This window comes from Cervus elaphus, chromosome 10 (assembly GCF_910594005.1).
Source record: "Cervus elaphus chromosome 10, mCerEla1.1, whole genome shotgun sequence".
Taxonomy (NCBI): domain Eukaryota; kingdom Metazoa; phylum Chordata; class Mammalia; order Artiodactyla; family Cervidae; genus Cervus; species Cervus elaphus.
Window position 1 is genome coordinate 35,179,393 of NC_057824.1, and position 17,384 is coordinate 35,196,776.

The 17,384-nt window shown below is 45.5% G+C and overlaps 1 protein-coding gene across 1 annotated transcript in view; it reads right to left on the reverse strand.

The window, feature by feature from the left end:
- Positions 1-17,384, reverse strand: part of COG7 (component of oligomeric golgi complex 7) — an 86,682-nt gene that overhangs the window by 22,636 nt on the left and 46,662 nt on the right. The window contains exons 10-13 of the mRNA XM_043914516.1: positions 14,637-14,753; positions 12,011-12,076; positions 3,613-3,799; positions 1,966-2,106 (exon numbers count right to left, since the gene is read on the reverse strand). Coding sequence (XP_043770451.1) covers positions 1,966-2,106; positions 3,613-3,799; positions 12,011-12,076; positions 14,637-14,753 — 511 coding nt within the window. The remainder of the gene's footprint in view (positions 1-1,965; positions 2,107-3,612; positions 3,800-12,010; positions 12,077-14,636; positions 14,754-17,384) is intronic.

Below are 17,384 nucleotides of genomic sequence, written 5' to 3' on the forward strand. Positions count from 1 at the left end.
GGCAGGTGAATCAATGCTAGTATCTACCTAAAATGGAAACGTGACTAACAAAAACAGTAACTCCATCTATCAGTAGTTTTTATAATCTTTCTTTCTTGATCTTGCGGAGATCTTCTGGGAACTGATATGTTTCATGGTGAAGAAACTATTGCCTCAAGATCAACCATTCCTTTGGTTCATTTATCTTTGTTTTCTAAAGTCAAATAAAATCTATACTGCACACATTTTATTTTTTAAAAAATCAGCATGAGTAGTACAATTCCATTTCTTCCTATGGACCATCTATCTACCAATGCCCACCCAGCCCTCAGCATGTGAATGGACAGAAAGATATGTCTGGCTTGATGATTTCTGGATGGAGGGACCTTGGAGGGGGTTATTGCTTTTATTCTTTGTACTTTCCTGTATTGTTCGAATTTCTGAAAATGAGTAATTTTTAATGTTTAAAAACTATCACTACTCTTAAAAACTGATAATCACAGAGAGAAAAAAAAAAAGAAAACCACTACTTATTCAGCAACTACGCTGTGATGGGACTGTGTTAAATTCTATCATATGTGAAACCTCACTTAATCTTCACATATTAATATGATGAGCATCACTGTATTCCCATTTTAAGGATAAGGAGATGCTCTACCAGCCTCAGCCATGTGATCCAGCAAGACCATAGATGGCTGTCTGGGTACAGCTATGGTGACATCACCTCCGCTAGGATGTGACAGCCATGGCCACCATTCCACCAACCCAACAAGCAACCCCACCCCACCCATGGCAGCAATGTGAGATCCGCTTAGAGAAGATCTCACGGCATTTTGCACAAGACTTGACCAAATCATACAGCAAATGGGTGAGTGGCCCTTGGCTCCCGATCTAGTATATTTTTTAGGGGACAGCAGAAAGCAAAGGATCTATTGGTGAGCAAAAGCCCATAACTGGGTCTTTCCCAAACGACTATCTTTCTCTCTTTCTTTCATTCATTATTTGTTTTGGCTGTGCCAGGTCTGAGGTGCCGCATGTGGGATCTAATTCCCTGACCAGGGATCAAACCTGGGCCCCTTGCATTGGGACTGAGGAGTCTTAGCTATGTGACCATCAGGGAAGTCCCCCCCAAAATTATCTTTTAAAATATCCTAAACACCAAAAAGAGAACAAAGAAGAAGAATGATAAAAAAAAAAAAAAAAAGCCAAATCCAAATAGACTTGAGGAGTCTGTAAGAAAAATTAATCAGGGGACTGTCTCAGAAATCTGAAAGGAAACTTGAGTTCTGGACACAGAGAAAGTCAAGAGCCAGTAGAGAAAATAGAGGACTGAGGGGCAATTCCTTGAAAAGCAATAAGGACAAGCAGAGAAGAGGGAGCAAGGCATTCCAAGAATAACCAAACAGCAAGAGTATCAAAGACAGAAAAGAGCATTGCCCTTCAAACTCCCTCAAAAACACCAGACCACACCCAGTAAGGCACTCTCCTGGGTAAGGTTCCAGAACCAAGTCTCCACAAATATCTGGCATGAGAACAACTCGACCTCATCAGACAGCGAGCTCCTGTGACCAGCCCCAGCCTATCCAATGGCACATAAGCTCCCCTGCCTCTCCCTGACAGGCCACCGGGAAGCTTCTCCAAATGGTGAAAGTTAATCAGGCAAGAGGAATAATCCCAAGAAACAGTCTGAAACCACAGCATCGCAGTGACTACAATTAGATGAGACAGACCCTTGGCAGGGGTTAGTGATGATCTCTTACGTAACCCTTAAAAAGAATAAATTGTTTGGGAACAGAAAAAAAAAAAGAAAAAAAAATATATATAAGACAGTCATGCTAAACAATGAGTTATAAGGGAACAGGGACTCTGCAGTGAGGCTTCTAGCCCAGGAGTGTCAAAGCGGGCCCCTCCTAAGGCTCAGGAAAGGGGTGACAGGTCCAGCACAGGGGTTGAGGGGGCGCACTGGCCGGTTGGTGGGAAACTCACATCCATCTTGGGAATGAGGAGCAGCTGCTGCTTGATGCGCAGGAAGACCGAATCGAAAGCCAGCTGGTGCGCCTGCTGGTTAAGCCGAGTCAGAGCCGATCGTGACGCGGACAGCAGGTGGTGGTTACTCGACCCTTTTTCCTAAGACAAAAAAATGCAGAAGGCAGGTTGTTAGGCCCTGAATGCACCCGAGGGATGAGCTAAATGTTTTGAAAAGCCGCTAAAAGGAAAATGGTGAGAGGGTTCTCGACAGTGATGGTTTCCGATCCTGGCTGTGCTCAGGACCCCCTGGGGACATACTGAGTCACAGACACCCAGGATCTGCTTGAACCACCAAGTCTCGATATTGTTCATTCACTTTCCCAGGTGATTCTGACGCACTTAAGCTAGTATCAGCTCATGGAGTGACAGTTTAGGAAAAACAAACCTGTCACTGTCCCTCGGGGGTACAGAAGAAAGGAAAAAACTGATGAGACGTGTCAAGTAGAAACAAGAGTGACGGACAGAGCCCTGATTCCCAGGGAGGTCAAGTCAATTATTCTCAGCCGTACACCAGAGCATGCACCCCCCTGTGTGAGTCCCAAGGTATTTCAAACAGCCTGAGAAAATACAGAGGTGGAAAATGTAACCTTCGTTTTGCTATTATTAGTGAACCAATTACGACAAACAGACATAAATCAGATCAGCAATAAAGATAAACAGAGCTGCTTTAACCTAATCACAGAGCATGGATGAGTGAGCTTGCAGAATGGCTTCGAGAAGTGTTTGTCAAGCTCAAATGCAGCCAGTTGGTGGGTCAAGGTGCAGAGGGGTCGGGGAGACCCTGTGAGGGCAACGCTGAAGCCTCAGACACATCCTGAGGGGCACTGTACACTCACCTCCAGAGCGCGAGGCCCAAACAGATAATTTCAGATTGAATTTGGTGCTCTGGGAACAGGACTATCTCCTCTACTTATCACCAAGAGAGTGAGATTCAAATCAGACTGGGGGTGGGGGGGAGGAAGTTTCTGGAAAGGATGCCATGGACTGCTAAGAACCTCGGGTCATTCTTGGGGAGCCTACGGCTCATTCCACTTGTCATGAAGTTGCTCTGCCCCTGGACCCCAAGGGGGCCCAAAGCTCAAAGTCAAGGGCAGTTTTATGGCAGACAGACAAATCTAACAGTGATTCCCAAGTCCTTGTGCTTCCACATGGAGAAGCTTGCACTGGGGGAGGGGGTGCTCGTGCCTGGCTTCTCTATACCCTTGCTCCTCCCCTGGCTGATGGGCTGGGGGCCACCTTCCCACGTTCTGTCCCTGTGTGGGGGTCCAGGGCCGTCCAGCTCAGCCCATCCTGCTGACAAGTTAACTCTGGGGGAAGAATGGCAAGCTCATTTGGCTACAGATCCAGAGCCGCATCCTCCAACCTACCTTTCAGTAATAAAGCTCCATTAATCTGACTCCTACAAGTGTGTTTCAGTTGGTTCAACCCCAGTTTAGTCGCTCAGCTTCTTAAAACCCCAACATAACTGAGACAGAGACGTGGGAGTAGGCTTTGCCACAGCCCAGGTCCCACACACAGGGGGCAGAGCAGCCGGGTTAGGCAGAGGGTGAGTGACAAGGCAAAAGCTTTCAAGAGTGCAAGAATGCCATCAGTCTGGTCTCATACCTTGAGGGTATAAAGTATTTCCATTAAACTGCCATATTCGGCAGGGCTATCTTTCTGGAGGTAATTATATTCTTGCCATGGGTTCTTGGCAGAGCTCTTCTTGTCTGTCAAGATGCTATCTTGAAAACTGGTCAGGCTCCGAGGGCTGAAGGAGTCAGAGAGATACTTCCCAGCTGTGGACAAAATCCTGTAATGAAAGTGATGGCCATTATGCCCTGAGCCACGTGCGTGGAACTTCCTTCCTGGACATTCACACTCCTCACTGAATCCCGGGATGTCCTCATGAGGCACACAGATGCCATTCATCCTTCGGGAGGGAGCTGGATGTCAGGTGCACAATGAACACCAGACGTTTTCATTTCCTGTTTTAACGCGCTCTAACAGAATATGCCATCGTCCTAATATGACGCCCAGCCTCAGGGCAGCTGTCAGTTCATTGCAATCCGGAATATTGTGAGCTTTCTACATATGAGCTCTGTGAGCATCTCTTTGGAATGGTCAAAGCCAAGGGAGACACCAGTCCAAGGGTCACAGAGGCACGAGATGTGGCGGTGGACAGCTCGTCCCTGGGGCCCCCTGCACACCTCTACACACAGGACTCACACTCTCGCACACACCTGTGCGGTGCTCCTGCTCACCAGCACCATAGAGCTTACTTCTGCAGTTTACAGAGACATACTGAGGGAAGTCGGCGCCTTCCTGAGAAGGAACAAAGCCTGCGGGGAGGTTGTATGGGATGCTCAACCTCTAGCGCGGCTTGGGGAGTAGACTCTCTGTCTCTAACGAAGATGACCGCCCTTGATGGAGGCTGAAAACCTTCGCTCCGTTCTTCCTGAACCCAACTTCACCACTCGGCTCACACATTTAAACGTGAACAGGATTATACAAACCTGTGTGGCTAGGACACTAGACGCTGTTGTACATCTCAACCGTGCCTAATTCCCCAACCCATTCTTCACTGTGATTTATTATGAAAAACATCACTTTGGACACGGCAGCTTTCAGGCACTTACTTCTTCAAAAGCAAATCCCATGACGTCATCAAGAAATGCCTGGATCTGCAAACAAATGCTGGGGACAGGATCCTCCTCAGGGACCAGCTGACACAAGCAGCTACCTGCCTCTGCCATTAAGGTCAAGTCACAGTTTTCCCTCTCTCTAATGCCCACAGGGCATTCTGGGCGGGTCTTTTTTCTGTGGAACCGGGGCCTGTTCCTGCCACTGCCTTATTTCAAGTCTTCACTGTTTCTTGCCTGGATCACAGTGGCTGTCCCTTTCTTGCTTCATTTAATCTGTCCTCTGGGGGTTACTGGAATGATCTTTTTTAAATGAAAATCTGATTTTATGTTTTTTCCCAAAGATCTGCCAGTGCCCCACTAGATAAAACTAAACATGCCTGGCATGGCACCCAGGGCCCTCCATCACTGGAGCCCCTGTATGCTTATAAACATTCCCATTACCATGCCAACCACCCCCAGCTCAGCCCACACACCATGCTTCAGGCCCTTGTATGTCTTGCTCGCATGCTGCTATGATCTGAAATGCTCTCCCCTCCCTGTTGCACCGAGCAAGATCCTACCCCTTCTAGAGGCACTGCTTTCCTAGGCCCAATCTTACTCCTGAGGCCTCAGTCCTCTGACCTCACCAGCCTCTCACCTCTTATATATTTAGAACAGGCTGTCCCATTCCTCTCCATCAGATGGTGAGGCTGAAACACACCAAGTGTTCTTCATCTCTGAGTTCCCAGCACTTAGCAGAGTAGTTATATCTACTACAGTGGACAAGAATCCCTTAGAAGACATAGAGTAGCCCTCAGAGTCAACAACAGAGTCCGAAATCCAGTACTTGGGTGCAGTCTCAAAAACGACAGAATGATCTCTTTTTGTTTCCAAGGAAAGCCATTCAATATCACAGTAATCCAAGTCTAAGCCCCAACCACTAATGCCGAAGAAGCTGAAGTTGAACAGTTCTAGGAAGACCTACAAAACCTTCTAAAACTAATATCAAAAAAAACATGTACTTTTCATCATAGGGGTCTGGAATGCAAAGGTAGGAAGTCAAGAGATACCTGGAGTAACAGCCAAGTTTGGTCTTGGAGTACAGAAGCAGGGCAACGCTAACAGTTTTGCCAAGAAAATGTGCTGGTCAAAGCAAACACCCTCTTCCAATAACACAAGAGACGACACTACACATGGGCCTCACAAGATGGTCAATACTGAAATTACACTGACTATATTCTTTGCAGCCGAAGACGGAGAAGCTCTATACAGTCAGCAAAAACAAGATCGGGAGCTGACTGTGGCTCAGACCATGAACTCCTTACTGCAAAATTCATATTTAAATTGAAGAAAGTAGGGAAAACCACTAGACCATTCAGGTATGCCCTAAATCAAATCCCTTACGATTATACAATGGAAGTGACAAATAGATTTCAAGAGATTAGACCTGATAGACAGAGTGCCTGAAGAACTATGGAGAGACGTTCATAACACTGTACAGGAGGCGATAATCAAAACCATCCCCAAGAAAAACAAATACTAAAAGGCAAAATAGTTGTCTGAGGTGGTCTTACAAATAGCTGAGGAAAGGAGAGAAGTGAAAGGCAAAGGAGAATAGGAAAGATACATCCATCTGAATGCAGGGTTCCAAAGAATAACCAGGAGAGATAAGAAAGCCTTCCTCAGTTATCAATGCAAAGAAATAGAGGAAAACAATAGAATGGGAAAGACTAGAGATCTCGTCAAGAAAATCAGAGATACGAAGGGAACATTTCATGCAAAGATGGGCACAATAAAGGACAGAAATGGTAGGGACCTAACAGAAGCAGAAGATACTAAGAAGAAGTGGCAAGAATACACAGAACTATGCAAAAAAGATCTTCATGACCCAGATAACAATGATGGTGTGATCACTCACCGAGAGCCAGACATCCTGGAATGAGAAGTCAAGTGGGCCTTAGGAAGCATCACTACAAACAAAGCTAGTGGAGGTGATGGAATTCCAGCTGAGTTATTTCAAATCCTAAAAGATGACACTGTGTAAGTGTTGTGTTCAATATACCAGCAAATTTGGAAACCTCAGCAGTGACCACAGAAATGGAAAAGGTCAGTTTTAAAGTCAATCTCAAAGAAAGACAATGCCAAAGAATGTTCCAACTACCATACAATTTTACTCATCTCACACACTAGCAAAGTAATGCTGAAAATTCTCCAAGGTAGGCTTTAACAGTATGTGAACCGAGAACTTCCAGATGTTCAAGCTGGATGTGGAAAAGGCAGAAGAACCAGAGATCAAATTACCAACATCTCCTGGATCATAGAAAAAGCAAGAGAATTTCAGAAAAACATCTACTTATGCTTCATTGACTATGCTAAAGCCTTTGACTGTGAATCACAACAAACTGTGGAAAATTCTTAAAGAGATGGGAATACCAGACCACCTGACCTGCCTCCTGCAAAACCTGTATGCAGGTCAAGAAGCAACAGTTAGAACCAGACATGGAACAACAGACTGGTTCCAAATTGGGAAAGGAGTATGTCAAGGCTGTATATGGTCACCCTGCTTATCTAACTTACATGCAGAGTACATCATGTGAAATGCTGGGCTGGATGAAGCACAAGCTGGAATCAAGATTGCAGGGAGAAATATCAATAACCTCAAATATGCAGATGACACCACCCTTATGTCAGATAGCAAAGAGGAACTAAAGAGCCTCTTGATGAAGGTGAAAGAAGAGAGTGAAAAAGCTGGCTTAAAACTCAACACTCAAAAAACTAAGATCATGGCATCCTGTCCCATCACTTCATGGCAAATAGATGGGGAAACAATGGAAACAGTGATAGACTGTATTTTCTTGTGCTCCAAAATCATTGCAGATGGTGAGTGCAGCCATGAAATTAAAAGATGCTTGCTTCTTGGAAGAAAAGCTATAAGAAACCGGGACAATGTGTTAAACAGCAGAGACATCACTTGGCAAAGGTCCATGTGGTTCAAGCTATGGTTTTCCCAGTAGTCATGTATGAATGTGAGAGTTGGACCATAAAGAAGGCTGAGCATCAAAGAACTGATGCTTTTCAACTATGGTGTTGGAGAAGACTCTTGAGAGTCCCGTGTGCTCCAAGGAGATCAAACCAGTCAATTCTAAAGAAAACCAATCCTGAATATTCATTGGAAGGACTGATGCTGAAGCTGAAGCTCCAACACTTTGACCACTTGATGGGAAGAGTCAATTCATTAGAAAAGACCCTGATGCTGGGAAAGATGGAAGGCAGGAGGAGACGGGGACAACAGAGGATGAGACGGTTGGATGGCATCACCTACTCCATGGACATGAGTTTAAACAAGCTCTGGGAGATGGTGAGGGACAGGGAAGCCTGGCATGCCGCAGTCCATGGGGTCACAAAGAGTCGGACACGACTGAGCGACGAAACAACAAAAGCACAGAGCTGGGCAGAGAACAGGTGTTGCATAATTATTCTGTGAGTGACAGGCGGCCTTGGACTTGGTGAGCAGGGAGTTGAGAGCTGAGCTTTCATCTCTTCCCTCTAGGAAGTCAACTCTCTTTCTTGGGGTTACTATAATTCATGTCTCAGACTCAAAACAGCCAGCAAGTGGTATCAGTCTGCCTTCTAGTTGAAGAAAAGCAGTTACATTGGGAATGTTTTGAATATTAAAAATTATCATTAAAAATTTCTGAATAATGTGCTCAACAACGAAAACCAAATCCAGTATTTTTAAATGTTGGAATAAACACAGCTCCAGCAATAAGGAACTAACGGCATTCTTCCCTAGCCTCCACTTCAACCAGTCACCATCATTAGACTCTGATGTCCTGTTATATGTATTTCCCAGTATTGTGAACTAAACAATGCAGAAATGAACCCTTGATTTCCTCATTCATTAAGAAACATTTTCAGACTTCCCTGGTGGTCCAGTGGTTAAGAATCTACCTGCCAATGTAGGGGATGTGGGTTCAATCCCTGATCCAGGAAGATTCCACGTGCCATGGGGTGGAAGCCCGCTGGTCACAACTATGGAGCCCGTGTGCCCTGGAGTCCATGCTCTGCAACAAGAGAAGCACCGCGTTCTCCACAACTGGAGAAAGACCTTGCACAGCAACAGAGACCCAGTGAAGCCAAGAACAAATACATTTTTTTAAAAAAGAAACGTTTTCTCATTGTTGTAATGGGCTCTAAGCTAGGCTTTGGTGCTTTCAGATGATTAACCACAACAGAGCCTGCCCAGAAGCTCAGAGATTAACAGCAAAGCCCAATACGTGCCAATACTGTGCTATCTGCCATGCCAGGAGAAGGCAGTTAATTCCACACATGATAACGAGGGAGGGACGAACATCCCAATTCCACCTACTTCCTCAACGCATCTCCTTTTCTTGAAAAGCTGCTGCCCATGCCTCAGTCAGGGAAATGTGTACATTTATTCTGGACTCTCCAAACCTCATCGTCCCACTGAGCTGCCCTACTAAAGCTGTGTCCCAGTGAAAATGCCACTGTGCCAAAAATCGGTAGTGGGCACCATGAAAGTAGAGAGGAGCCACGGCAACCTCCCTGCGTGTCACCCGAGTTCAAGAGAAATCCCTCGGGTGACACCCAATTCGGCCTTGCTTCACTCAGCCTGTAAGTCACAAAATGGTCCCTGTCAAAATGATCACCTGCCTAGGTGATCTCTAAAGCCCAGTAGCCAATGTCACTCTTATCGCTCAAGTAATCTGGAGTGTTTCGAGCTACCACGGCTGCCACCCCAGGGGAGTGGTCCGAAGTCACAGTCTGGGCTCTGCAGGAGAAATTGGCGTGGAGATAAGATAAGCTTTACAGGCAGCGGCCACACACTTGGGCTCCATGATTAGAACACAGATGGTGACTGTTACTCTTTTCCCTATCCAGGCTCAGTGCTTCCAGAATGACGTCACCTCTTAAAAAGGCTCCCCTGTACACACTCAATCTGTTCTCATCACACCAGAGCGCGGGCCAGGCGCTCAGCCTCACTGGGGTGCAGTCACAGGAGCTCGATCTTTACCTGTCTATGAACACCCCATTCACCTTCTTAACCAGATCCTTCCTTGCCCTTTAGAATGTAATATTCATCTTCATTAAAAGATTAAGGCAAGTCTGTATGTTCTGATATGGTAAGACTTCTGATATGCACACAGAGAAACACAAGTCTAAGGTCGGACAGCCATCTCTGAGGAAGGACGGCGTGGTGATGACACACACTCAGGATGACTCAGCTGACATCCACGTTCACACACAGCCTCTTACTTGCATCACCTCAGACACAGATCTTTCCACAAATAATTTCTTTTTTTTTTTTTTCCACAAACAATTTCTTTTGCTTAAAAAGCTATTATTGTGGCTTCCCTGGTGGCTCAGTGGTAAAGAATCCGCCCGCCAATGCAGGAGACACGGATTTGATCCCTGATTCAAGAAGATCCCATATACGACAGAACAACAGTGGTAAAGAATCCGCCCGCCAATGCAGGAGACACGGATTTGATCCCTGATTCAAGAAGATCCCATATACGACAGAACAACAGTGGTAAAGAATCCGCCCGCCAATGCAGGAGACACGGATTTGATCCCTGATTCAAGAAGATCCCATATACGACAGAACAACTAAGCCCATTTACACCACAACTATTAAGCTCCGAAACAAAAAAAGCCACCACACTGAGAAGCCTGAGCACTGCAACTAGAGAGGAGCCCCCACTTGCCGCAACTAGAGAAAAACCCGCACAGCCACGAAGACCCAGCACGGCCACAAATAAATAACTAATTTTTTAAAAAAGAAGCCAAATTCTATGCCTCAATGTCTCTTCATGTGTAAAAATGGGGATAAGAAGAGTACTTATCTCTTTGGGGCCCCTGGGATGACTAATGAGTTAACTCGATAAGGTTCTTAATGTCAGAGCTCAACAAATGTGACAGGGGTGGAGGGCTGTTAATGTTTCTTCTGAAGAATAAGGTGAGGAGCTTTTCAGTTTTTCACTTTGTATACTTGTGAACTTTTAATTTGTGCAATGAGTTGGGCCCAGGATGTAATTACTACTGTAATTAAGAAAATTAAAAAAAAAATAATAAGCTACAAGTTTTTATTTTAAATATGTAAATGTAAAACGTTCTCATTTTTGTACAGGCCCTTTGTGAACCCAGACCTAATTACCCTCCACCATTAGCTCCCTTCACTGTGTGTGTGTGTGTGTGTGTGTGTGTGTGTGTATACACCTGCATATGAATGTGAGCCTAAGTGTGCGTGGGAGTAGGGTGGAAGGGCGCGTTCACTTCATCATTTATATTATTTACACACACTCCATTGTATGTCTATGATGTTCTGGTTTTATTTGTTCCAGGAAGCCACATAACCTCTGTGCTGGGCTGTTTGGGAGTCATGAACCGCAATAGCTGCCCATTCCACTCCACCCCACCCCCCACCCCTAGCAAGACTTTCCCAATAATGAGAACCATCATGAAAAGTCTTGCGACTTGAAGGCAATCCATGGGATAAGAAATGAAAGAAGACCAACAGTGGTGAGAAAAAGAAATGACCCGCTCAGGGCCCTGACCCCAAGGGCAGTCTGACCTCCTTCCCCAGCAGCTCGGCCCTACTGTCCACCCGGTCCGAGGCTTTGGCTTGCTTTTCACTTTGTACCACTGCCAGAAAGTCCCTCCTGCGGAGATGACTTTAGAACAATGAAGAATTATCCCAGAAAGAGGGGAAGGGACAGATGCTAGGCCCTCACACCACCTGAGTTCAGACTTCTTCCCCGAAACTCCTGAGGAAGAGAGAAATCAGCTGCACTGAGGCAATGAGAGATTCTGCTGAAAGTAAGAAACAAGAGCATCTGGGCAGCTGGAGCCCTCGGAGGGGTCCCTTCGGGGCAGGTATCAGAAGAGAGAATGAGACAGCAGGGACCTTCCAGACCCCACCCCAGAAATCCTCATTGCCACACACCCACTTTGCAACACAGAATCCTGGGGTAGATACCAGATGGCAGGCTGGCCTGGTTTGTCCCGATTCTGTGGGCTGGACCAGGGGACTTCACCACCGCTTCGAACACCATTTCTATGGCGAAATTTATTTCGATTTCCAATAACTGACTCACACACATGCAGCAGGAACCCAGCCCACTGATAATTTGGAGACAGCATGTACTGTTTTCCTCAATTAGTCCAAGACTTTCATATCCAGCTAAAATTATGTGCCTGCTGCCAAGCAGACCTTGCTCCTTTTAGATGCTCAATAAACGCTGAATGGGGACAATACTGACACCTCGTTTCCTAGGTACAGACAGCCCTGGAGCGCTGAGGCGTCAGACCGTGCTCTGTACTCAGTCAAGTTCTTCCCCAACCCTGGGCCCAGGGACCCACCCCGAGGCCCCTCCTACCTGTTTGCCAGCTGCTGCTCAAAGTCCCCACACTGCCTTAAGAGCTCTCCGCAGGTGGCTATTATCCTAAACAAAACAAAAAGCACTTCAAGTTTAAGCACCTGGAATGCTGACATTTACAGGACAAACATTGTCTCATTCATAAAAATTCTAACTATTCAACCCTTTTGGTTGTGTGCTGGGTTGTGGGAAAGCAGGTAATCCTTTGAGCTCAGTTGTGTCAGACTCCTCACAAACCCATAGACTGGAGCCCGCCAGACTCCTCTGTCCATGGGATTTCCCAGGCAAGGATACTGGACAGGGTTGCCATTTCCTTCTTCAGGGGATCTTCCCGACCCAGGGATCAAACCTGGGTCTTCTGCACTGCAGGCAGATTCTTTACCTTTACCGTCTGAGCCACAGGGAGGCCCACTTAGAGGGCCGGCCTGAAATGTTTCATTCATTAGTAATTCATGTAAAAGGGGAATTCTGGTCCCTTCTGATATTCCTCTGTCATGGGTCTCCCTGCTATGAATCACAACTCTATCCAACGTGATCTGAAATAATTTAACATGTCCCAAAATACGAGGTGGTGCTAGTGGTAAAGAGCCCACCTGCCAATGCAGGAGACCGAAAAGACGTGAGTTCTATCCCTGGATCAGGAAGATCCCCTGGAGGCGGGCATGGCAACCCTCTCCAGTATTCTTACGTGAAGAATCCCATGGACAGAGGAGTCTGGCCAGCAATAGTCCATAGGGTTGCAAAGAGTCGGACACAACTGAAGCATCTTAGCACGTACACAAAATACTGAAGTTGGTTTTGGTTTTTGTCTTTGAGAAAATGGGTTGGAGGAAATTCCCTGGTAGCTCAGCAGTTAGGACTCGAGTTTCCACTGCTGCAGGCTTGGGTTCCATCCCTGGTCAGGGAACTAGGATCCCACAAGTTTCGTAGTATGACCAAAAAAAAAAAAAAGCAGAAACAAACAATAAAATGGGTTGAAAATGTTTATGTCTCTAAAATTTAAAAACCAAAATTCATTATTTAATGTTTGTGAGATGCCTATTTGCCAGCCATAGAAGAGAAAACTGTTTTGATATTAGAATTATGTTTCACCCTGATCACATGAAAGGCAGATGAGTTTAATCCATTTGTTTCTGAGAGATAAGTCTGAATGATCATCATGTCTGAATTTAATATTTGTTTAATTTCTGAGTAATTTTATGCTAGGCCTCAAAACTCCAGCCACTGAGTCCTTCAACACCAAACTATAACGTCAGGACAAATCCAAGGATTAAAAACATCTTAGGGCTAGTTAACTTTTAACTTTCTCTAAAAGTGCCTATCATCACTAAGATATCTAGGCATTCCATCATAAGAAAGGTTTATGAGAAAGTGAAATATTCCACTCACATCAGGTACAACAGAACAACTTCATGCATAATATTTTCTGGTGTACCAAGCTGCCACAGCTGATAAGGGATATTAGCATCTAGAACATTAAATTTCATAAAAAAATAAAAGTTCAGATCAGAGCCCATGAGGAGATATTCCAAATGGCCTTGGGAGGTCCCGGGTTTACCCTGATAAGATGGTCTTTGGACGCACGTGCACCATGGGTACCCTGCACACACTACCTAGGCCGGGGGGTCAGGCAAGGAATATAAGTGGGGGAGAGCAGCTTGCCTTTCCAGAACACGTCTGTGAGGAATAATTGTAAGGAAAAGAAATTTCTGGATTGTTTTTTATCTCAGGCCAATATCTCAGGCCAGCTGTTAGGCCTCATAAGAGTGGGAGAACAGAACAGAGAACAATCACCTAGTCAACCAGGGGTTTCGGCTTCCAGCCCCAGGCAGAGGTCAAGGTCAAGCACAGACCCAGTGCTTCCAGAGAGTCCAGTTTTGACATGATGTTGGAAAGCTGGATTATGTTAAACCTGGCCTCTACATGCTGGCAAATAATCTAAAAAAATTTTTTTTAATCCTGTGATCAAACAAAACTTGTCCACAGGTCAGATCCGGCCACTGGCCAGCATTTGCATTCCCTGGCTGGACATATCAAGGGCCAAATGCCTCAGGCCACTACCAATCACACTCTGATCAGACCTCAGGGTTTAGGGCAACTAACTGGGTGTCTACCGAGCAGCCCACAGGTCCCAGACGCTACCCTGGAGCCTGTCAGCAACGACTCAGGAGGGTCACCTCAAGTCCTTTCATGGAACTCTCACATGGCTCTTTCCAGGCCAGAGTACTGCCTTACCATTTAGTATTATGGCACATAGATCCAGAAATAGGATGCAATCAGCTGTGCACTTTCTAAAATATAAAAGCTCTAACTTACTGCAAAAACTGCAGGCTAAGGGGGGGAAAAATCTCAAGCCAGACAAAAAACTTAAATCACCAAAGGAGATGAGTTCCTAAAGAACTTCTAAAAATATTTTAAGAGCAGGACAGGTCTTTTTGGTGTTTGTTTTTTGTTTGTTTGTTTTTGGTTCGTTTATTGCCTTGTTTGCAGCGTCTAGAGTATTTGCTTTAAAAGGTAGGGGGCGGTGGAGGAGACAGTGAAAGAGAAAAAAACCCCACATTTATCATTTTTATACACTATTTTATATATATATATATATGTTTATATATGTTTACTCCTATTTTACCTAATGGAGTTCTGAAAAGCCGTCCAATCTTCTTGAAAAAGAGAGTTGAGAGGAATATCATCCAGTCTGTACTTCTTTCGTATTGAGTGAAGAGTACTAGTAAAGTCAGACACATACCTATGGGGAAAGAAAAATTAACAGCAGTGTCATCATAAACTCTCCAGACCTAGAGACACCAGGAATTACAAAGCTTTGGACAAACCGCTAAGGAGAGCATCTTCAGAGGCTATCCTATGAAGGGTTGTCACGACTCATAAAGCTCTGACCACAAACAAGTCTCTATGTAACAAGATGGTCTCTTTAATCTTACAGAGCAGCTTTAAGAGATGTTCAGGATGAGGGGGAAGGGGATGGCCACTAAGACCAAGACTCTGTGATCCACCAGGTGACAGATGATGCTGGCAAATCACTCCCTCATCCTAACAGAGGCGTTTCTTTTTTTTTTTTTTCCAGAGCTTGTGTAATAAAGTTTTATTAAAGTACAAAGGAGATAGAGAAAGCTTCTGACATAGGCATCAGAAGGGGGCAAAAGAGTACCCCTTTGCTAGTGTTAGCAATGGAGTTATATACTCTCCAATGAATCCAAAGAATGTCTGGAGGTTGCAAAGACCTCACCAGACTTTGGAAGCTAATTTAAAGGACTGTTTTAAAACATCACGGCCCCTCTGTAACACCTGACTGATAGCTAGGATAGCACAAGATACTTCTGCAGCATTGAAATCCTTGAAAGTGAAAGCCGCTCAGTTGTATCTGACTCTTTGCAACCCCATGGGACTATCCAGTCCATGGAATTCTTCAGGCCAGAATACTGGAACGGGTATCCATTCCCTTCTCCAGGGGATCCTCCCAACCCAGGGATTGAACCCAGGTCTCCCGCATGGCGGGCAGATTCTTTACCAGTTGAGCCACAAGGGAAGCCCAAGAAAACTGCAGTGGGTAGCCTATCCCTTCTCCAGCAGATCTTCCTGACACAGGAATCGAACCAGGGTCTCCTGCATTGCAGGCAGAGTCTTTACCAACTGAGCTATCAGGTAAGCCCACTCTAATCCCTGAATTCAGAGTAAACAGTCAAGTCCCATGGCTTGGGCCCAACCTTAATGGCACAGGAGCATGAAACTGGATTTCAAACTGAAAACCCTCCCTCGCAGACTGTGCTGTTGGCTCCCACTATACCACTTACTTTTCTTCATCCCACTTATCACTAAATAGCTTATCACATCCCACTTATGACTAAATCCCAAGTATCACTAAATAGCTTATTTAATATAGGTGTTTAACGTTAATTGCTGTCACTAGACTAGAAGCTCTGGGAGAGAACAGGGACTATCCCCTTATGGCTCATAATTGTATCCCCAGGAGTTAGCACAGGCCTGGCCATAAGGGAGACATCCAGAAACAGGCTGTGAGGCAATGACAGACCTGCACTGCAGTGTCTAGGCAAGTACCTAGGTGTCTTTGGGCCTCAGTTTCCTCATCTTCAAAATGGACTGAATGATGTCTTCTGCACTGCCTTCCCTGATAGCTTAGTTGGTAAAGAATCTGCCTGCAATGCAGGAGACCCTGGTTCGATTGCCGGGTCGGGAAGATCTGCTGGAGAAGGGATAGGCTACCCACTCCAGTATTCCTGGGCTACCACTGTGGCTCAGTTGGGAAAGAATCTGCCTGCCATGCGGGAGACCTGGGTTCGATCCCTGGGTTGGGAGGAACCCCTGGAGAAGGGAGAGGCTACTCACTCCAGTATTCTGGCCTGAAGAATTCCATGGACTGTATAGTCCATGCAACTCGCAAAGAGTCGGACATGACTGAGCGAGTTTCACTTTCTGTACTGCCCCACAGTGTTGCCATGATGATAAAATGAAATGAATGAAACAGTACACACACAAAAGTTCCCTGAGAAGTAAAAAATGAAAGCTGATGTGCAGTGGTACTGTTTTTATATATTGTGACTCCCTTGGTATCTGTGAGGGACTGATTTCAGGATCCTGCCCCCAGCCAAAGTACCAAAATCCGTGGATGTTCAAGTTTTTTAAAAAATACAAAATGGCTTATAGTATTTGCATATAACCTAGGCACATTCTCCCATATATTTTAAATCATCTCTAGATTACTTATAATACCTAATACAAGGTAAATGTTATGTAAATTGTAAAGACAATGTAAATGTTACATAAATAGTTGCTAGCATGTGGCAAACTCACGAGTAAATTCAAGTTTTCCCTTTTGGTACTTTCTGCACACTTTTTTCCCAAGTATTTTTGATCCACAGTTAGTTGAACCCACAGATAAGGGATGCTGGATACAGAGGGCCGGCTGTATAGTTCTTGGAACATGGACAATAAACATATTCCTTTGGAAGAGTATGGTAAGGAGGACAGGGGTGGATGGTCATGTGCTCTGGAAGTCAAGAGGCTCCCTAAAACTCACAACACCTGCACACATCACAAAAGTCTTGCTCCCCTCCCTTCCCAAACCATACGCTCTAGGGAGGACGGTGGACTGTGAGGACCCCAGGCACTGCCCTGAAGAATAAGTCTGTGTGGTGGAAAGAAAGGCCATTCGGAGAAGCAAGTGGACAGAACTGCAGCAGGCCACTGCGCTGAGGACAAATGCCGCTGCTGCTGCTTTCATGGAGGCCTCAAACTGTAGGGCTGAAAAGCTATGAAACCAAACTGCCACAGACCCCACCCAGAGATGCGACAGCTTTCCCTGGGGGAGGGGCAGGGGCCTCGGGACACCCTGAGAGGGGGC